The 22,940-nt window shown below is 32.6% G+C and overlaps 2 protein-coding genes and 1 pseudogene across 5 annotated transcripts; 2 read left to right on the top strand and 1 right to left on the bottom strand.

The window, feature by feature from the left end:
* Positions 1–775: 775 nt before the first annotated feature.
* LOC106393759 (bifunctional dihydrofolate reductase-thymidylate synthase 2-like) lies at positions 776–3,904 on the bottom strand. 4 transcript variants are annotated; one of them, XR_002663588.2, is made up of 9 exons: positions 3,767–3,904; positions 2,680–3,518; positions 2,554–2,598; positions 2,374–2,439; positions 1,849–1,910; positions 1,687–1,761; positions 1,319–1,601; positions 1,133–1,239; positions 776–1,043 (listed from the first exon to the last, which is right to left on the bottom strand). XR_002663588.2 is itself a non-coding variant. In XM_022716205.2 (9 exons), exons 2-9 carry the CDS (start codon positions 3,370–3,372, stop codon positions 933–935), a joined length of 1,449 nt encoding a protein of 482 aa, XP_022571926.1. In that variant the 5' UTR covers positions 3,373–3,411; positions 3,767–3,904; the 3' UTR covers positions 776–932. The 4 variants fall into 4 exon arrangements, 3 of the variants coding, with proteins under 3 accessions (XP_022571926.1, XP_013689884.1, XP_013689891.1); XM_022716205.2 differs by having other exon boundaries at positions 1,312–1,601; positions 2,680–3,411; XM_013834430.3 differs by having other exon boundaries at positions 1,312–1,601.
* Positions 3,905–7,919: 4,015 nt separating this feature from the next.
* LOC106428760 lies at positions 7,920–11,806 on the top strand (annotated as a pseudogene).
* A 3,121-nt stretch (positions 11,807–14,927) lies between these two features.
* On the top strand, positions 14,928–16,195 carry LOC111214345 (bZIP transcription factor 11-like). Its single transcript, XM_022717073.2, has one exon. The coding sequence runs from the start codon at positions 15,471–15,473 to the stop codon at positions 15,930–15,932; it is 462 nt and encodes a 153-aa protein (XP_022572794.1). The 5' UTR covers positions 14,928–15,470; the 3' UTR covers positions 15,933–16,195.
* Positions 16,196–22,940: the final 6,745 nt, after the last annotated feature.

Genomic DNA, 22,940 nt, shown 5'->3' on the forward strand with positions numbered 1-22,940 from the left:
GTAGAATTTATTTTTGCAGGAAACGTGTACCATATACATGTTTATTTCTTAAAAGTTTCAGAACCATACCTCCCAATATTTTTGGAGGAACCGTAGGACCACCATTACAGACTTGGATTCGACTTGGATTGACAACCCACCTGATCCCAGCGGCGCGGGCGGCGGAAGCACCGTACCAGTGATGGAATTATGTCAAACTTTCCATGTAAAGTCACAACCCCTGCAACTCCGGCTCCAGTTCCGCAATTATTCCCATGAACCGTCACCGGCTGACGGAGAACGACGTTAGCCACCATGCCGTTACTACTGAGCACAGAGACACCTCTCCCTCTCCGGCGAGCGTAAGTGTTGACGCTCTCAATTATGTCGGCTCCAGATGAGACTTCAAGAACATTAGATCTAAGGACGTTAGGGCATGAACTCAGAGATTTGGAGAAGACGAACTGGAAGAGTCCGAGAGAGAATTGCAAAACTTGGCACGAAAAAGATTTTGGGGGTGGAGATGGGCCGAATAAAAAAATTTACATAGCCCACACAAAATGTCGAGCGATTGTGACGTGTCAAAATACATGTTCCTGATTGGCCTGAATAAACTATCCTACGTGGCGTGCTCTCTGCTCTATATATCGGGCTTTTAGTATTGTATTGATTTTACTAAGCTGCATGCTGATAAGAGTTAAGGATTATGAAAACAAAAACAAAATCTCACACATTTAAAATAAAAGAAACGTCACCCACAAGTAACACAAAACTTTAGTTTTTTTGGATAAACAGATAAACCAACTGCTTATCAATAATTGACTTTGTGATTAGGCCTGGATACATATCAATTCCATCTTTAACATCTTATCATCCAAATGTTCTACATCATCACCCAACAAAAATGATTCAAGTTTTAACTAGAATATTCAGAAGAACTCTGTTTTTTCAAGCTAAACCGCCACTTTCATATCTATTTTCTTGTGAGGATCATAGCCAATGAGCTCGAAATCAGCTGCCACAAAAGAATCTATATGTTTCTTCTCTGGATTTATCTTCAAAACCTGTAAAGAGCCCAAATATAAATAAGAATATAGTTGAAACAAACTAAGCTTATGCATTCATCAAAGATCACGTGTGCTTATATACTCACAGGAAAAGGTTTTGGTGGGTTCTCAAGTTGCTCTTGTAGAGGCCTAACATGGTTCTTGTAAACATGAGCATCTCCAATCACATGGATAAAATCACCAGGAACAAGATCTGCATAATATCAGCAAAACATCAATAAAAGAAGAAAAATAATACTCTTTCTGTAGTGAAAATCTAACGTACAACAGACATGAGCTAGGATGCATGTAAGAAGTGAGTATGAGGCAATGTTAAACGGTACACCAAGACCCATATCTGCTGAGCGCTGATACATTTGACACGAGAGCTCTCCGTTTGCAACGTAAAACTGTGCAAACATGTGGCAAGGAGGAAGTGCCATCAGCTTAAGGTCAGAAGGATTCCAAGCTGACATTATTATCCGGCGATCATCAGGATTGTTCTTGATCTTGTTAACTACATCTAAGAGCTGATCAAATCCTTGGCCAGTGTAATCAGCATGCATATCCGTGTACCTGTAGAAAGAGATTAAACAAAATTGCTAAACAGTATAAAAATGTTTTGCTAAAACTCAGAAAAGCAAAGAGAGAAGGTACTGACTTAGCACCAAAGTGTCTCCATTGAAATCCATAAACGGGTCCAAGGTCACCTTCCTCTCTCTCAGTTAGTCCAATACTGAAATTATAATGTTTCAAATTTTCAGTGTGATGACCGTATAGTTTCAGCTTATACTAGAATAGAAAATTTTCTATTAGAACTTACCCATCAAGATACTCTCTTGACGCATTCCCATCCCAGATATGGATACCCTTTTCTTGAAGTAGCTGCCACTTACACAAACCACTCAGATAAACAATATAGCTCGTTTGCTTACACTCTAGTTCGGTTAGTTCAGTTACTTCCGTTAGGAGTTCGGTTCAATTAGACAGGTTTAGGTAAAAAATTCGGTTTTCGGTTCAGCAATCAATTACTTCGATTTTCTTTTAAAAAAAAAACTTATAACCAAACTACACCAAAAACCCGAACCAAACTAACTGAATTTAACTGAAATTGACCAAATTTATCCAAAATTTTAACAAAATTAAACCAAAAACTAACCGATATTCGATAGGATTTTCAAAAACTAACTAACCGAATATTGAACCAAACTTTATTTGGAGTTAATTTGGTAAGATTTATGTCAAATTGAACTAACCATAAACCAAACTACCCGAACCGAATAACCCGAACCCGCGGGCCTAACGGTGCTTAAGGCATGAAGAATATGATAAAAGATCTGATTCTTACCTTTGCATTAGTTGAACCGCTTATGAACCATAAAAGTTCCTCAACAACACCTCTCCAGAAAACTCTCTGCAAATAAAAAATGCAAACAGATCTTGTAAAAGCTTGAATGTATGCAGAGAACAAGAAGCAAACTCTTTTTAAGGGTTCCAACATGAACGTCAACTGTAAAGATGAGCGTACCTTTGTCGTCAGAAGTGGAAAACTCCTCCGCAAATTGAACGTCATCTGTGGATCCAAAGATGTGTTAATAAGCAAACAAGAACAAGACATTCAGATACAATATCAAACGGTATTAGTACAGCGCACCTGGCAACCGAACTTAGATAATGTACCAGTCCCTGTCCTATCGTTCTTCAAGTTCCCACTAGAGATGATCTCATCAACAAGATTCAAGTATAGAAACTCCTCGTGCCGTTCAAAAACCTTCTTAGGAAGAAGAGAAGAAAACTTCTTCCAATCAACTTGAAGTGCCTCCTTTGAGTCATCACTCTTCACACGAACATAAGTGGTGAAGCAAAATCGAACTCCATTCTCACACATTGGCAAAGACGAACACCAAGGCTGATACGCAGAAGCGTCAACCGCGGGAACAAACGTATCACATTCAATACACGTATCAATCTCAGTTAAGTGGATGGCTTCACATCTAGATCCGTTCAACGAATCCCTCAAGACCTCGCCACCTCCTATCACAAACACCTTTTCGATAGAGAGACTATAGGGAGGTCCAGCTAACAACTCTAGCGCAGAGTCTAGGCTTCTGCACGTTACAACGTTCTCTGCGTTGGCTATCTCGAACCCGCTTGAGCGAGTTAAGACGACGTTGAGGCGACCAGAGAGAGGCTTATACTTTGCGGGAATGGACTCCCAGGTTCTCCTACCCATTACAACAGCGTTCTTCTTGGTGGTGGAGTCAGAAGTGGTTAGCGTTAAGTCTTTGAAGAACTTGAGATCGGTAGGGAGAGTCCAGGGGAGTTTCCCGTCTTTGCCGATGCCCATTTCCTTGGTTGCGGCGACGACAACTTGGTAAGAAGCTCGCTGAGGCTCATTGAGAGTGGTAGCCATTGTCAAGATGGAAACTTTTAGTATGTTTGATAATGGTGATAGGCAGCAAAGGTAGAATCTTTGTAGGGTTATGCAAACACCTGAAACAGAGAAAACCCAAAAACTTTTCGGACGAGATCAGTTACAAGAAGACCAAACTCATATAAAGTAAGCACCTTTGCATCGAAATGTTATGTAACAATCAATTTACTATACTTAAATCTCTATATGCTTAAACCCCATCCATAACTAACCTCATTGGAGTATAATTGCAAAACAGATGCTAAAAGCATTCAACTTTATTCTACACGGCCAAAACAAAACAAAATCACTCCGAGATTTGCCTAACCTTGAGACAGTGATAGTAGATTCAGAGTAGAGATTTTGGAAGTCGAGTTCCGTGGCGTTGTAGATAGAGATTAGAGAGAGAGAGAGAGAGAGAGAAGGAGAGTGAAACGCCGCGTTTCGGAGCTCTCGGAGAGGAGGATCATATAATAATCGGCGGGAGACGAGGGCTCCTCGCTAACTCGTTCGTTACAAATCCATATATGGGCCTAATTCCAGGCCATTGTAGGCCCAATTATTTATTTGTCAGCCCGTTTGTCGCTGTCTTCGCCCTTCGGAATTATTACTACATACTGGATCCAAACTGTCTATATTACGGATTGTTTGTCATATGTATCAGTGTATCACTTATCACACTAGATCGGATGTTTGACTTATATAATACACCACTTTCTCTAAACTTATAACTGTTGAATGTAATATCTGAACGAAGAAACAATGTTGTATACCAGGCATCAGCACCGTCTTTGGGAAATATCGCCGTGTGGTCATGGGATATATTATTTACAAATACCAAATTGTATTTTTTTGTATTTGTATGTATATCTGCCACTATTTCTTTTAAAGAATATTCTTTGTTATTGGTCAATAATTTATAGAAGAAAAAAAAACTTTTCTGTTTAGTATTTCATTTTGGGCATGTATTCAGTTTGGGAGATAATATTACAAGTCACATCATACAACAACGAAAATTAAATTAAATAAACTATATCATACTTTGGTCGACATCAATATTTTCTTAACATCGACAAAATGTTCAAGTAGTGGATTGCACTTCGTCTTAATACGAGGGCATGCCTTTTCTCTCTTTTATTCATCTTTTATTTAGCTACTTATAAACGATTGGTTGCTCATTAGTTTTAGTTTTTTTTTTTTTTTTTGTCAATGTCATACGATTTGAGTGGTCTATATCATAATTTTTTTTTCTGTCAAAGGTTTGATATTCATTCCAAGATAAAATACAAGAGTTCATACCTAAACTGACGACTTAATGAAACAGCCCCAGAAACAAGAACCCATATGAAAGCGGCAACTAGAACCCACACCGGAATAACTTATGGAACCAATACATAAAACTAAAATCACATCTAAACCCAGAATAACGATTAACTGTTACACTCAAGTCTGAAACATATTAGCTCATCAAACTTTAGAAATAAGTACATGCCAATGATCGGGATTTACCGTTGCTGCACATAGCCCTCCACACACACGATAACCTCCACTTCTTACACCCACACACGACTTATCGCTGCAGCCTACGCTCGCCAAACGATAACGCCCAAGAACCTGAGACTTCATAACCCGACAAGAGGGATCGATATTGTATCGATCAACCTAACCTTCGGATACGGATGCGATGTAATCATAAACGTCCATTTACTCCGAGATAGAAGCCCAACGAAAACACCACGAAGACGAAGCCTTACCAACCGAACCTTACCGGACACACTCACGGAAAAAGAAACGGACGACAAGCAATCACTGCACTCACCACCATTGGAAGAACGTCTACTAAACCAATTGTCAAACTCCAAGCATAGAGACATCGAAACCCAGATTTGAGCGAAAACAAGAACAACCGAAAACAATACTTAGTAAATACGGGTTTCTACTCTGACCAAACCATTGGTCACTGAACCAAAAGGATGCATACCAGATTTGGGCAGACGCTGAACATCTCCGACACCATACGACATTGCCCCTCCACCTTGCAGATCTGAAAAAACAAGTCGATACCCCCTACCAACTACCAGATCTGCGATGAAAGGGACACAACAGGGCCTCTTGCCTCCTCCTTCGAGTAGAGTCATGCCAGATCTCAGGGGCGGAGGCAGTGAAGGAGGTGTGGGGTCAGCTGACCCCACTACTTTTTTAAAAAATATTTTTTTTATTTAAGAAAATTTGTATTGACCCCATTAAAAATGAAAATTTGACCCCACTAAAAATATAATTTCACAAATATAATCACAAAACATTAAAGATTGAAGATAATTTAAAATTATATAAATAATATGTTTATTTTATTTGTTAAACATTTGATTTATATTAATTTTAGCTTAGATTTCAATAAACACGTTTTTATAATAAGTGTTAGTTACATATTTCAATAACTCCCAAATTGTATTAGGTCCAATAATGAGCGAATTTGAAAAAAAGGGATTTGTACTTCTTTTCTGGACAACGCAAAGAGGAAGAACTCTCATGTTCCCCAAACAATTTTTAGATAATTTTTTTTTGATCGAATAATTTTTAAATAAGTTTTCTATTTTTTTTTGTTATACACTCTCTTCTTTATTTTAGCAAACTAAAAATGATTATGATTCAATGATTATGTAAATTTATCAGTTAACTAATGGATCAGTTTCTGAATCGGCAAAACAATATCAGCCAATGAAAATCATCAAAAAATAATATTACAATATCGCATCAGTAATGAATTTCTAAAACTTTTATGATTTGTTTTATCAAAATTATTTTAAATTGTAGTAAATAATTATGGTAAACAAGTTTTAAGATATGAATGATCATATAGTATATTTATAGTTTTTCCGTGGTTATAAATTATGTATTTGGAGATAAAAAAATTTGACCCCGGTACAAAAACTTTCTGGCTCCGCCACTGCCAGATCTAAAGGGGAAAAACGATCGGCTCAACTCACTAACCCTAAACGCCGACCCTGCTCAAAGGCTTCTCTTCACTTAACTCGCCGGAACTCCATATATCCATCATCCAGAGGCCGTCATCAGCACCGCCAAGGTCGGATTTGACACCGGAAGCTAATTTGAAATATAGAACACCGAACATATCGTTGAGGAGTGTGAAACCATATGAAAGGGCAAAAAGAAAACAAGGTTTGAGATGAGAGAGCCTCGACGCCGGGAGAGGTCACCGAACATCGGGGGAGAGCACGCCGTCAGAGATTTGTTCGAGAGAGAAGTAAGGTTTTTTTTCTTGCCACTACTAGGGCGGTCTATATCATAATATGATGAGAATAAATGGCCTTCTATATAAATTAAAGATGGTAAATATAACACTAAAACGGTATAAAATGCTTTTATTAAAAAAGATGTTTAATTTTTTTTTTAATTAGGACCATGGTTTGTGGAGACTTAAAAACATACTCTCTCCGTTCCTAAAAGATGTATGTTCTGGAAAAAAAATTATTTTTAAAAAGATACATTTTTTACTTTTTCAATGTATGATTTTATGAAAAAATTGTAAGTTTCAAAAAAATTAATGGTGTTTATTGAATTTATATTGGGTTAAAGTTATGAAAAATTGTTTTTCACAAAAAACAATACATATTTAATGAGTTTTTTTAATATATGTAAAAAATCTAGAATATGCATCTTTTAAAAACAGAGAGAGTATTTATTAAGTAATGAGGTCCGAGTTTTTTTAAGTTTGCCTGTAAAGAGAACATCCCACAAGGATATGTTGATTCAAGGTCAAACTAAATTAACCACTAACCAAATTAATATTCTGTAAAATGTTGCCCTTTAATTTGAGATGTATTTTGTGTTTTGACAAGTGCTTCATATGGCTTATAAAAGGGATAGGACGGGTCATGTCAGTATATAGATTGATAGAATCAGAACGAAAAGATTTTTCTACATGTTATGAAGTAGTTTCAAATGAGTCTCCCCATTATCGTTAACGTCCTCCCTTACCCCTCCCCAAACACTTCTGCAATAAGGTAAAAGCTCTCTCTCAATACATCTCTTTAGCTTTCTTATCTTTTGTATCCTAAAACACATTTTGTTATAACATATAACTTAGTTTGATTCATTAGATTCATCTCACAGTATTAAGGGATATGTATCCCACATTGGTCGTAACCTGGCTCTGATACCATGTTAGATTCAGGTTTATTATGGGCTTCCAATTCAAAACCAATTGGCAATTTGTGGATTGGCCCTAACCTTTTATATATTACTTAATGTCCCATTGATTTTCTAATGTGGGATACATATCCCTTAATACCCCTCCTCGAGATGATGGCTCTTATCGGCCAGAAATCTCGGAACTTTAAGACAGTTATACTCGGTCGAGCGAGTCAATTACGACCTATGTACCCGGTCGGGTAGAGTTAATATTAATTAGGGGTTTAACTTATTAGGATCTGGGCTCTGATACCATGTTAGATTTCTTGGGCTTCCAACTTAAAACCAATTGGCAATTAGTGGATTGGCCCTAACCTTTTATATATTACTTAATGTCCCATTGATTTTCCAATTTGGGATACATATCCCTTAATACACAGTTCTCTTGTAATTTGATCTGAACTTCTTTTTAAGATATTGGTTGACTATATTGTCTTGGTAGGTATCCACTTGCCGTGTGAAACAGAGTGCTTTATAATTCATCTAACCATGGCTGAGATCAGACCTGGTTTGTCCTAGTTTCAACTATTGCGTTAATTCATGTAAATTATTTCTTAAAAACTAATGCAAACTGAATGTGTTAATATCAGAAATAGAGATATTGGAGGAGGAGAGGAAGATAATGAAGATGGGTTCGCTGAAGAAGAAAGCATTAAGCGCGTCAAACAGATTCAAGAACTCTATCAAGAAAAAGGGTCGAAGAAGCAGGGTCATGTCCGTACCGATTGAGAACGACATCGACGCAGAAGACCTTCAATCTATTGATGTTTTTCGTCAAGTTCTTGTCCTTGACGAGCTCTTGCCATACAAACTCGATGATCTACACATGATGCTTCGGTACACATTTCTTCTTCATTACCAGTCAACCTCTACTTAATTAATTATCGTAATCATGACAGTAATTGAGTGACCATTCATAAAGCGTATTATTGCATTCTAGACTTGAGTATTATTAGGTGATAAGATTGGAGATTATAATCCCGATAAGCTTGGTTGGACTAGACTTTATGGGATATAAATATCCTATCATATGACAAAGTTAGATTGCCATATTTATTATTTTTGGGCAAATCTTTAAGTGTAAAGAAAAGACACGATGTTTAGCTTTAAAATCAATTAATCATTAACATGCGCAGATAATTTTATTTCAAATTTTTATGTTGAACATAAAACAGATTTCTGAGGGCAAGAAAGTTTGACATTGAGAAAGCTAAACAAATGTGGAAAGACATGATTCAATGGAGGAAAGATTTCGGGGCTGACACAATCATCGAGGTGAATCTCTTTGCTAAAACCTGGGAGCAATTTTGACCTAACTCTCATCTCATGTATTTTGTTTTTTTTTTTTTTGGATTTAAAACTCTTATCTTATGTTGGTTAACAAAATACGTTCTATTTAGCTAAAAAAAAGGTTCAATAATGTATGTTTCTAAATTATGATGAAGGATTTTGAGTTCAAAGAGATTGATGAAGTCATGAAGTATTACCCTCAAGGCTATCATGGAATAGACAAGGAAGGCAGGCCGGTTTACATTGAGAGATTAGGTCAAATTGATGCGAACAAGCTACTTCAAGTGACAACAATGGACCGGTACGTGAAATATCATGTCAAAGAGTTCGAGAAGACTTTCAATATCAAGTTCCCTGCTTGTTCTGTCGCTGCCAATAAGCACATTGATCAGAGCACAACTATTTTTGATGTCCAAGGCGTGGTATGTATACGATAATTAAATCCATCCTTCGTGTCTTTGAGTACAAAAAGGTAAAAAAATTTATTGTCTAAAACTATTTGTGCGTTGTTCTGAGTAATTAGGGGATGAAGAATTTCAGCAAATCTGCGAGAGAGCTTCTTCAAAGTCTTCTCAAGATTGACAATGACAATTATCATGAGGTTTATACATAGTTTGGTCTCAGTCATCGAGTTATGTTATTATGTTTAAATGATGTGATTGTGAACAAAAATACAAAAGGGGTTTCACACTTTTAACCCAAAAAATCCTTTCAAATTTTAAAACCCAAAATATATATTTTTGCAAACCTTCCATTTTGCGTTAACACTTAACACATATTTATTCTGGTAAAATCCTACAATTATTTTTTTAAAAAGTAACATAATGTAAACACAAAAATAAAATTTTATTGTAGACGTTGAACCGGATGTTCATCATCAATGCGGGTTCCGGGTTCCGGCTCTTGTGGAGCACAGTTAAGTCGTTTCTTGATCCCAAGACCACTGCAAAGATTCATGTTCTTGGTAACAAATATCATAGCAAATTGCTTGAAGTCATCGATGCTAGGTAAGATCACACATCTCTGGAATCATTAAAAAGTAAGTTCTGCTTCGCTATGGAGACTCAAGTATTCATTAGATTTTTGGTATTGTACTAAATAGTGAGTTACCAGAGTTCTTTGGAGGCGCTTGCACTTGTGAAGACAAAGGAGGTTGTATGCGCTCTGACAAAGGTCCATGGAATGATCCTGAGGTTCTCAAGGTACTTAACATTTCACATGTTCCTTAGTTAGAAACCGAAATTTAATTAAATTAAACTGCTATCTTGAATCTGATAAATACAACATATTTTAAAATGGAAATAGATGGCTATAAACCGTGAAGTGAAGTGCGCACCAATCTCGGAAGATGAACACGAGCATGTTGACCAAGGAAGATCAATTTCAGTTCCTAAAGTAAGCTAAAGAAGAAGAATACATTTTAAAGCAGATAATTAGTACTCTACGGTGTACTGAAATTACCCATTAACGCCGCAGAGTGTTGAGAGATACAATAAGAAAAAGGATGAAGACAATGCACAAGAGGAGCAAATTACAACCATTGACAAGTCCATGGATATGTCACGGTATCAGAAAGCCGAAAATGATCCTCTCTCTAAAGGTGTATATAATATCTTCTCATATTTAGCTCAAACTAAAAAACAAAACATGTTTCTTCTGCATGCACTAAATTCAAGTTTATGTAGGGTTAGAATGTTACGTGAGGAAGGGGGCACCGAATAAAGGGGGTGGATCACTTGTGGGAGGGGTCATGGCCTTTGTGATGGGAATTGTTGCAATGGTTAGGCTATCAAAAGACGTTCCACACAAACTCACCGAGGCTGCTATATATGGAAACTCAGTTTGTTATGAAGAATCTAGGTCCAAGAAAACTAAAGTTCAATTTGCAACACCAGTCTCGAGCTCTGAGTATATGCTGATGACGAAACGTATGGCTGAGCTGGAAGAAAAGTGGATGTCCCTTGATTTGAAGCCAGCTAATATCGAATCTGAAAAGGAGGAGAAACTTCAGGCCGCGCTTACCGTGTTCAAGTGCTTGAGCAAAAGCTGACCCAGATACAGAAGGTAAGACAAAACCTAAACTACCAATAATGCCCCTGACAATTATAGAGATATACTAGGTTAACAAGGGTTTACTTGTAATTACCTATTCTAATTATCCGAGCTAGACTTATATACTAATAAGGGTTTACTTGTATTTGATTAACCTTGTAGAGTATATATACATGAGTCTAGGCTTCTAGCTAGAGTAATTAGAAGAGGTAATTAGTTTCAAGTAAACCCTTGTTAATTAACATATAGTAATATTTATATCAATAACCAAAACAACATATTAATCAGTGTAATAAGTGAATTTTGGTTCTTCTTTTCGGTTTAGGCTTTAGAGGAAGCTCTTGTGAGTCAGGAGGAGATTTTGGCATACATTGAGAAAAAGAAGAAGAAGAAAATGAAGAAGAAGAAGCTGGTAAGGACAAAAAGTCATAAACATATATAATTTAACATCCCACATCATTGTTTCTATTCATAATACTATTGTCTTACTTTTTTCAGTTTTTCGGGCACTAAATGTGCCAAAATTAAGATGAGATCACACGACAAGTGGCTGGATAACAGAGAGTTTATTTGTGTTTTTGTTTTCCAAATGAGGAACATATTCATCTGAAAAGCAACTGAGTTGAACATTTATTTGAAGTGATAACTGTTTGTGTTTTTTGCCTGTGGCATCGTTTGTGTGTGTGTTTTTCTAATTCCTAAGTATTTGTGACTTTTGTGGACGAGATTACAGTACAATCTACGTTTGACTGTATTTGTATTATAATAACCGCCTGTAACATAATAGTCCCAGCAATTATATTTTTGAGTGCGATGGGTCTTTGGATTGTAGGGTTTGTTGTTTGGGCATGTGATTGCAAAAGATGGAACGCAAATTTGATTTTTGTTTTCCTTTTTTGCCTTTGCCTTCATTACTTCCTTTGGCCTCTCCCCTTCGCTGTCCCCACTTAAAGATTATATGTACCCTCCATGATATTTACTGATCATATTTTTCTTCCAACAATATAATTTTTTCTTATATTCCCTCCGTTCATAAAAGATAGACTTTTTACTATTTTCACACATATTAAAAAAACACATTAAACTATCATAATACATGTATCGTTTTTTGTAATTTTCAATTTTCAATAACTTCTAACTAATAGTAATTCAATAAAGTCAGTTAATTTTCTTGAAGTTTACATTTTTTCATAGAAAACACAAAATACATCTTTTTGAAACAAATATTTTTTCTAGAAAATCTATCATTAAGGAACGGAGGGAGTATTAAAGAAAGCACCATGTCCATGGATATATACTTCATCGCGTTCTTAAAAGATCCATGTTTTAGAATTTTCACGCTTTTTAATAAAACATATTAAGCATAATTTTTTGTAATTTTATATTTTCTATATTTTTAAACCAATAAGATTTTAAAAAATGCAATTTATGTTCTTGAACTTCACAATTTCTCATTATTAGTTGACAAAAACTATATTGAAAATATAAAATATGTATCTTTTTTAAACAAAAGTTTTCTCTATAATATGAACTTTTTAGGAAAGGAAGGAGTATTAGATATCTAAAACTAATTTTGTTGCCTAACCAACTTGGTTTCTGATGATAACAATGAAAGGAGAGTGCAGATTAGATATATCAACCAAATCAATCAATGGACGTTCAACTAACTTAGCCCTCTTATCTTTTTGGAACTAATTTAGCTCTCTATCTCCAAAGTTTATACGTGAATTATTGGAAATAGTAATTGTTAGAGATAGTGAAATACAAAAAGGAGTTGAAACACGGAAGATCGCATGAATGCTCCAGACCATTTGTTACCTTCAAAGGCCAAAAGATGTTCTACTACTATCCTCAGCAGCCACTGTAAAAATAATAATTGTACTTTGGAAGTAAAATATTCATACTAAAAGTAAATCAAAATTGTAATCACGTGAACCGTGAACCGTGAACGTGTAATAAATGGACACACATGTGCGCTCAGATACTTTTTGAGGTTTTCGGAGAGACGTCTGTCAAAATTGGAGTGACATCATTATCAATGATAGAAAGTTTCAACTATTAGGTACGTTGTTGTTTCAAAATTTAAGCCTAATTTAAAAAAATAAAAAATCAAACCTAATTTTTTAGGATCCCATGATCCGATTTCGATCTATGGTGTGTACTGTGTAGCTTCACTGTTAAAAAGCATGTAGAGTGAATGTATTTGGTGAAATTCATGCAACATCGTTTAGGGAACTGGGCTAGATCAGTGGATCTCTTCCACACTTTCCCAAAATATTATTGTTCTTTTTAAGTACAGTAATGATCGTAAATTGATTTTTTGTTAAATGTATCATTTATGATTAAGTCGGTGAAAATACATTAATTATCATATATACTGTAGAATTACTTTACTGAGCATAATGTTATTCTCCAACACAAAATAGTGATTTCACGTTAACCTGCCATCCTTCAAAACACTATAAGCATCTGAAATTCTGAATAAATAATTAAGAGCAAATTAGGTCAATATACTAAACAAGGTGGGATACCATAGAATAGGGGGAAAATAGTAGTGATGGGGAAAAAAAAATTGGGGGGAAATAATGTATGGAGTGCAAATAGGGTGGATTTTATGTATAGGGAGTGCAAATTCTCAATAATTAATACGTTTTTCTTCTTCGAATTTGCACAAAAGAAAATGGAACAGCTGTGTTGAGTCTGGAGACTTCTCTTCCCAACCTCACATGTCCATCTCACCTTTTCTCTTCTTCTGCTGCCTACTTACACATGTTCTTTTCATTTTTACTCTAAGCATAGATTCCTTTATGTTTCTTATATGTTTTCTTTAAAAATTATTTCTGGCTTTTCATATTTGTTTATTTAGTGTTGGTGGTATATAATTTTAAAATAAATGGTTCATAGATTTTCCAGACAGATTCTGACTTTGGGTTAAAAATGAGAAATAAAAAATATACATTCTACGAATATTATTAATTTTCTGTCTTTTTGTCGTTACATGAATATGTGGTTTACTTAAGAAAATTCACCAAAAAAAATAAGTGACCTCCTTTCCATCAACTCAATTTTTACTTTTAGGAATACAAAAATGAAAGTTTGCATCTGCATATGCATTCTTCGTTGAAAAAAGAATCTATAATTTGTTATTTATTTTGTTTCCTCGTAAGAAAAGACAGTTACTGTTAACCAAAAAATTAGGCAAGTTTAACTATTCTAACTTTTTTTGTGAGCTTTGAAGTATCAACATCTACAGTTTATAAATCCGAACGGTCAATAATATGTTTAACTATGGTTTCCTAAAACGTAAATATAATTAAACTCTAAAGTGTAAAAATTGCTTTCATACCAAAGTTGAGGTGTAACCATCTTTATATATCAAAAGATAGATCATAGTAAGATTTAGGCTTATTTAACTCCATGAATAAACAAAATTTATTTAATATTGGAATTGAGCTGAAACATAAATTAATTATAGTATTTATCAATGGTGAAGTTTAATACTGGCATAATTTTAACGTAACACAACACGTTAATCAGTTTTTTTTGTTGCTGAACTTTTGTTTAAGTTTCTCCAACTTCTCTTTTAATAAAGAGATGAATAAACAAAATTTATTGACTGGCATAATATTGGAATTGAGCTGAAACATAAATTAATTCTAGTACTGTATTTATCAATGGTGAAGTTTAATACTGGCATAATTTTAACGTAACACAACACGTTAATCAGTTTTTTTGTTGCTGAACTTTTGTTTAAGTTTCTCCAACTTGATTAAATTATTAAGTAATTTTTTCTCTAAATATTGCCGACTTGTGTAGATACTTCTTTACCAGCCTTTAGTCAAAGAGTGATAAGAAAAAAAAGTAGCCAAAAGGAAGTAAGGAAAATCAAAACTAAAACAAATAAATACCTCCAATAGAATGCAAACACATGAACCACTTCTCATCAAGTTGCAGAATCACTCAAAACACTTTTCTTGAATTTTCTTCTATAAATTCATTCTCTTAAACCATTCACATCCCCCTTTCTCTCCTTCTTCTTCTCTTGCTTTCGTTTTTCTTCATACGATTCATTATAGAAGTTCTCAGTTTCTGTTAGAATAATCTTTCAAAAAAAAAAAAAATCGATAAAAACATTGATGCTTAACCAGCAGTTCTTGGTCTTTGAGACACATGTCTCCGATTATACTCAGTGAGATCTTCCTCTCTGGGTTTATGTTAAACTCTACAATCAGGCGCAGGACCCATCTCGTTCAATCTTTCTCTGTTGTCTTCCTTTACTGGCTTTACTACGTCTCATAGTTTCTCAAACTCTCAACTTTATTACATAGTCGTATAATTAAAATAAAACCCTAGTTTCAAAAAATAAATCTTTTTTCTTGGTTCTGTTCTGTTCTTGACTTCCCCTACAAGAAAACCCATTTTAATATTCTCTCTTCTCGAAAAAGACTTCTTTGTTTGTTTGTGTGTGTGTGTGCTGGATGGACTCGTCGTCGTCTGGAACAACTTCTTCGACGATTCAAACGTCGTCAGGACCTGAGGAGAATCTCATGGAGCAGAGAAAACGGAAGAGGATGCTCTCAAACCGTGAATCAGCGAGGAGATCAAGAAAGAAGAAACAGAAGCTTCTTGACGATCTAACGGCTCAGGTTAATCAGCTTAGGAAAGAGAACAGCGAGATCGTGACAAGTGTCAGCATCACAACGCAACACTATTTAACCGTCGAAGCAGAGAACTCTGTTCTCAGAGCTCAGCTCGATGAACTCAGCCACAGGCTCGAATCTCTCAACGACATCATCGGTTTCCTTGACAATACCAACGGGATCTGTTCGAACACTCTGTCTGGTCCAGAGTCTGATGATTTCCTCGTGAGTCAGTTTAATATGAACATGTTTTATATGAACCAGCCACTCATGGCATCTTCTGATGCGTTACTGTATTAGAAATGTGGACCTAAAAACCTCGAAATTACAAAATGTGGTCGCTTTTTTTGTCTGATTGCAAGATATGTCCAAAGAGCAAGAGAGAGATATGTGTATAAATGGGTATGTTGTTCGATTGTTCCAATTCATTTTCTTTTTGTAGTTTGTTCCGTCTTTGGCGCAATGTAGTAAAAGCATTGTTATGAGTGTTGTTTGTAATAAAGGCTCTGTTGCCGCATGACTACAAAGTGCTTTTAATATCTCAAGTGGCCCTATTTTTACTAGTTTATTGAGGGTTAGTAGTAATTTTTTTTTTGGTAAAATGGGTTAGTAGTAATTGACTTCAAACTGTCGCCACCGTTAGAGTAAATAAAGATTTTAGCGCGTATAGACCAAAATACTGCTTGCATTTTGTATAATCTTGTCAGACTATCGTATTGGAATTCAAGTAATGAAACATGGAGCATATTTCTTTTATAATACATGTAACAAGATCATATCTATTTTCAAAGAGAAACAAATCGTTATTTTGATTACTTAGCCTGTGTTTCTTTTTAATTGACCAACATTTATTTTAAAAAAGTCCCACGATCACTTACCTAACTGCAATCTCATAAAGAGTTAGTATTATGCAAATGACACTAGCTTCTTTCTCAGCACTCTTACATTTACATAAAGCAAAATTTCACAAAAGGTATTAATTAGTCTTCAAAAAGTGTCGATATCTCCATGATATCAACGCCAACTTATGCATTTGGATGTAGTCATAAGAAGAATTACAAATCTGTTACGCTAACGTAGCTAGCTAGTTAGATGAATTGAGGATTGTTAGGTTTATGTTTTTTATTGATTATATTTATATATTATATATAATGTTTTAGTGGTGTTGAATTGGTGAAAGAAGATTTTTTAAAAACCCAGTGCAAAAGAAAAACATAGAATAATTGTAATGTATGAAAAAAATTGTAATGTATGGAGACCACTCAAATGTAAGGGTTATCAAAACGCCCTATCTGCAGATTCTTGTAATATATTTTCAACGTATTTTTTAGTGAATTTGAGAGGTTTTGATGTGAACAATAGTCAATAGTTATACGTCAAATCTTCGCATCGTGTATTGTTTACTTTTACACATCTCATCTTTTTACTTCTTTTCGTATCTCGTTTTTTTCAGACTTTTTAATTTCAAAGTTCGATATATATTTATGAGTACTCTATATTTATACACCAGTAAATCACAAATAATGGTTATATTTCATCGTGACTCATAATGGGGAATCCTATTCTACCCTTTACTGGCAGTATTATACCTTTAGATGCTGCGTAGTTTGTTTTATATCCATTGATCACGGATGGTTCATTCGTGAGTATTAAAAATATATAGAAGCCTTTTTATTTTTATTTTTATATATAAAGGGGTCTTCTATTTGATAGTTTCCTTTTTGCTACCATTATTTCAAATACATATACAGTATTCCTTCTTGAGAGTATCGTTGCATGTGTCAACTCAAGACTCGAGAGATTAAAGGGGGGTCTTATCTAGGCTCTTAATACAAAGAGGAGTTATGTAATTAATTGCTTAGTTTTAAAATTACAGTATTCGAAGATAACATACTAGCTAATACCAAAACGTAATTTAAGTCAAGGATTTAATTGATAGAGTAGAATGATTTACTTCCCAACATTTTGAATGAGAAATAAAAATGTAAATACTTAATTGGAAAAACCTGTAGACTACATTTCTAGAGTGAGAATACAAAATGAACATTATGATTTATGATACGGTAAAATTGTAAACAAATGGGGAAAAAATAACGCATGTTGAAGACAGCTTGCATTAGTTTTATTGTATTTTAAATAAAAGGATATGTTATTTAAGTTCACAAATATAACCTAGCGGTTATTAAAAACTATAAACATAATAATTAAGAAGCCGTAATCAATTATGAGAAATTTGCCATGTGCAGGGAACAATACTCGCCGGCATTTGACCTAAAACACATGATGATTTAGCGACTTTAATACTATAGATCCCTAATTAGGTGTTTTTATTGTTAACATTCGTTCTCATAGATCTACCTGAACAAACATAACTGCTTCTTATATAATTATAACCAATTGGTTTGTGCTTACGATATATCATGCCATACATCCAACAAATATGATCTAAGGTTATAATTTTTTTTTTTTTGAAAACGGGCTTATGATCTAAGGTTATAATTTTCTGTAAACTTATAATGTTTAATTTCCATCATTTTGTGGACTTAGAGTCACTGTCAAGAGTAGAGTTCTTAATCAATTTTGAGTTGCCGACTTCTTAACTAAAATTTTATCTCGCCATCTTCTCTATTTCCATTGATTGACATCTTAACTGTTGCACATAATACATCTACGCACTTGTTAAGTATTGTCTACCACACTATAACATCAATTTGCAAGACGTAAAAAAAACTTATCAACCTGAGAAATGGAATCAGATCTTCGAGAGGGTTGAAGAAAAACATAGGAGCCAAAATACGGCCATTGGCGCATGGGTCGAACTTCAACAACAGCGGCACTAAACTCGATTTTTACTCTCCACAAAGGCATTTGAAGAAAGCTCCATAGTCCCCCTTTACTAAAAGTTGAGGCCCTAGCCGTTTGGAACTTCTTTTCTATTATTTACCTATCTTTTGTTCGAGGGGCCAAATTATAACTTTTCAAACAGCTTCATTTTGATCTGCATTACAGATTACATACACCAAATTATTTACATGAATACCTGCCGATACGTCAGTTAAAAGATATATGTTTTTGATTAAAATAAGAACGAAAAGAAAGGAAGAAGAGCTTTTAGCAATACCCCTGAAATAAAGATGTGGTTTAAAATTTAAAACATTTCTAGACTCGTTGTTATTTTATCCGTTCCCGAAAGTAAGATTTTCTAGAATTATTCTTGTTTCACAAAAATAATTTTTTTATATTTTTAAAGTATTTTTGTATATTTTAAAAAAATATTAATTGTGAATATTTGAATTGATTAAATTTTATTGGTGGATAGTTATTAAAAAATGTATTCAAAAATAAATTTTAAATTAAATTAACATTTATTATATTTTTACAAAAAAATATTATTTTCGAGAATAGAGAGAGTATATGATAATGTTTTGTCAGCCAGAGTCATATATTTGTTTTGGTATATTCCCATCTCATGTAACATGCAAAGGTATTTAAGGTTGTCCAAATCATAGTTTGAGTCGCCTATCATGAAGGAAAATGTTTTACCTTGATTGATGAAGCAAAAAAAAACGAAATATTACAACAACAAAAAATCTGTAAATCACAGTAACATGATGTAGGTGTACCGTAAGTTCGTATTATTATGAATAGATATTAACAAAAGAAATACAAATATCTTATATATTAAAACAAAAGTCATAACTTTGATTCATACTTTGATTCATGTTGACTCATGTGCTAGATGCTAGAACTTCGCCATCTGCTATGGTTTATGTTGACTCAGTTCCTCCGAGGTGGCTCTCGGATCAGGAATCTTCTTAGGTTCTTAGCCTTTTGTCGTAAAAAAAAAAACTTTGATTCATGTGTGATTTTTTTTTTTAAAATGGACCTAATGAACTTATTTCTAAAAAATCATATTACATTTAATCTCTAATCTTATCATTTAAAATTTTGGACCTACCAGAAATTTTTATTGGACTATTAATAATTAGATTTAAACAATAGATGATTCATTAGATTTATAGATAATATAAATTAAATAGATATAATTTAATGAGATGTCAAAAAAGAAGATATAATTTAATGTTGTTATAGTATACCTCCATGTGTTAATTATTTAAATATTTGTCGATGTTAACTTTTAAAGTTATAAAGATTTTTTTTTAAATAACAAAAATTATATTATCTAACAATGATTAATCTTTACTATCTTAAACTAATGAAAATAAATTTTAAACTATATAGTTTATTTATAAAATTAAACAAAAGCTAAATATTTAATTATTTACTCGATAATATAAATCTATGAAGCGAAAAGTTTAATTTTTTAAAAAACTTTCTAAATTTGTGAAATATTACAGTATGAAAATATAAAAATATTTTACTAATCTATATATATATATAGTTACGATTTTAATAATAAAATAATAATTTGAAAATATATATATAGAAGAAGATACAAATACATGTGAAAGTTTGAAACAATCAATTCATGAATATAATATACCGTAAAATTATTATGTTTTAAAAATTGATAGACACATATATATATATATATTATAATATATACCAATTTAGAATTGAAAAAAAAATATTTATATAAAAGTAAATGAAAACAAAAATCCGCGTGGTTGCACGGATCGAGATCTAGTTATTTAAAAAATAAATCTTTGTCAAAAAAAAAAGATTATCAAAAGGTAAATTTGTCATGACTGAAACTGTGGTCAAATTGTTGAGGCTAAAGAGGATTAATCAAATTTGGAAAAGTCGCTTAAAGATATTCAAGCAAAAATTAATAAAACTAATAAATCTAACGTGTCATGTTCTTAATGAATTAATTAAGAAAATCTTTCTAATAATGTTGACGTAAAAATTTAATGTATCTTTTCCCTTAATGAAAAGTATTGTTTTATGAATCACCACCTTCTTTAAAAAAAAATAAGAGAGTAAATGTAGTTATACTAACCATTTTAATATCTTTCATTTTTGCTTCTAGGTCTAGCTTGTTTTTAATATTCAATATGATAATAAGTTTCTTACATAAGAAATTATTAAGGTATAAAAAGAGAGAGTTGTTAAGTTAAAACATTTTTCCTACTTCACTTCAGAAACATTTTTAAAATTTAAATGCTTTAAACAATATGAATTTAAAATAGTATATCCCAAAAAAAGTTTTTTCAAATTTATATATTTTACCATATTTTATTTAGTAAATTTTGATTCATACATTCATTACTAAATTTTTATTATCATATATGTTTTACTATTTAAAGTTAAAGTATTAATTAATATAAAAATATCATATCACATTCTTTATACCAATTTTCTTACCAAATTTGTTAAATGACTTAAATTAATATATTTGTGATCGATTATTTGTTTAGCATATACTTATATAATATAGTTTTAAACATTTTTTTCTAAGATAATTTTAAACATATTATTTGCTATATATATGAAACAAATAGCCGTGCCATGGGACCAGAGTCCACAGTGATTTTAAAGGCCTCCAGAAATAAAAGACTTCCAGCCAATAACAGGAAGACGTCGGTGCTTTTTGTATAAAGGTTCAAAGGGAATAAAGGGAGAGGGGCTAGACTTTGGCAAACAACTGCAAATATATATTTTTTCCCATCTGGTTTTGATCAATGAAACTTCTAGAACATACAAGAGTGAGATTCTAAAAACTACAAATATTTTATAGTTAAATTTCACTGAATATATATTTTCTTTTTTGAAAAAGGGCTTAACTTCTCTGAATATTTACTTTTACAAATTTAATTTTGGAAACATCGATGACGAAATAGTGCATATTAAGAATTAGCTATATCGAAAGAAAAAAACAGTTAGCAAAACATGTGACATAGCTTATAATATAATGAAATAACTAGGTGATATCCGTGTTTTGCGCGGAGTGGATGGATTAAAAGAGATTATAATTTTAAATCTATAGATACGAAAAGGATAAAAGTCACAATCACAAATTTTACATGTTATCTACCGAAAGATTGAAAGATAATGTGCATGTTTATATAAGGTAAGCTTCAATTTTTTTTAAAACTTGTGTTATTGATTAGGTGTAATTGAAATATAGTTCGTGGAAGCAAAACTATGATATCGAAGCTTATATTTATATAAAATTAGCTATGAATATAAAATAAACGAAACATAAGTAATATAATTATTGCTTTCATAATATAAAGTATGGATATAAGATAAAACTAAATATAGGGTATATAACAATAAAATATGAAAGGGACAAATTATAAGAAAAAAAAAATAAAAAAAAACTGTAAGTATGATACAGTTTCAATGCTAGTTAACAAGAATTCAAGAGGAGTTATTAAATTTTGAGATTCCGTTGTTATTGGTTTATGGATTTTTAAAATTTAATTAGAATCCATTGTTATTGGGATGATGACTTTTAAATTCTACTCAAAATCTTTTGTTATTGGAAAAGTTTAGTTTTCATTGATTTTAAGATTCTATTAAAATCTATTGTTATTGGGATGTAAATTCTCTTTTTTTTTACTCATAAGACTAAACTTTGAGAATATCATCTATACCCATAAGATTTTTGAAATCTATGCAATAAAATACACTCGCATACAAAAACACACAAAATTGAACAATGAAATAATACAAATCACAACTTTAACATAAATTAGAAAACAAATATTAAAAATTTAATAAAAGTAAAAAAAAATAAAATAGTTTTAAAAAGTATTTTCGAAATTCAAAAATAATTAGAAAAAACAATTTGAAAAAAAGTCGAAAACTTTTATATAAAAAGTTCAAATTTAAAACCATATATTTTTATAAAAAATAACTTTTATTTATATATCTATATATTAAAAAGGTACAATGACATTTTGTCTTTTTAATAATTGAAATGATTCTTTTTTCTTTTCTCCTATTATACCATTAATTCTTACTTTAAAAGTTAATAACAATCAATATAATTCTATACACAAGTAATGAAAATTTATATACCACTTGCCTGATTTATAAATTGCGTGATGCCTGGACGTGAAATAGGTAAGGAAAATTAGTGATGGTCACGCAAAAAATATATCAGAAATATTTTCCTATCGATTTAGGTAAGTCTTTCAATTATTTGAATTGTGTTTCCTTGAATACGTTAACAATTCAATTGTGTTTCCTTAACATTTTGAAACATTAAGTGATATGTACATTATTATAAACGATTTGATATTTTTTTTAAGAAAACCGTAAAGAACACTTCCAAATTTTCGAACATACCATAAAGTCTCTCATAGAAAGGAGTTAATATGCTGTCTTAGTTAAATC

This window comes from Brassica napus, chromosome A3, assembly GCF_020379485.1.
Source record: "Brassica napus cultivar Da-Ae chromosome A3, Da-Ae, whole genome shotgun sequence".
Classification (NCBI taxonomy): Eukaryota; Viridiplantae; Streptophyta; class Magnoliopsida; order Brassicales; family Brassicaceae; genus Brassica; species Brassica napus.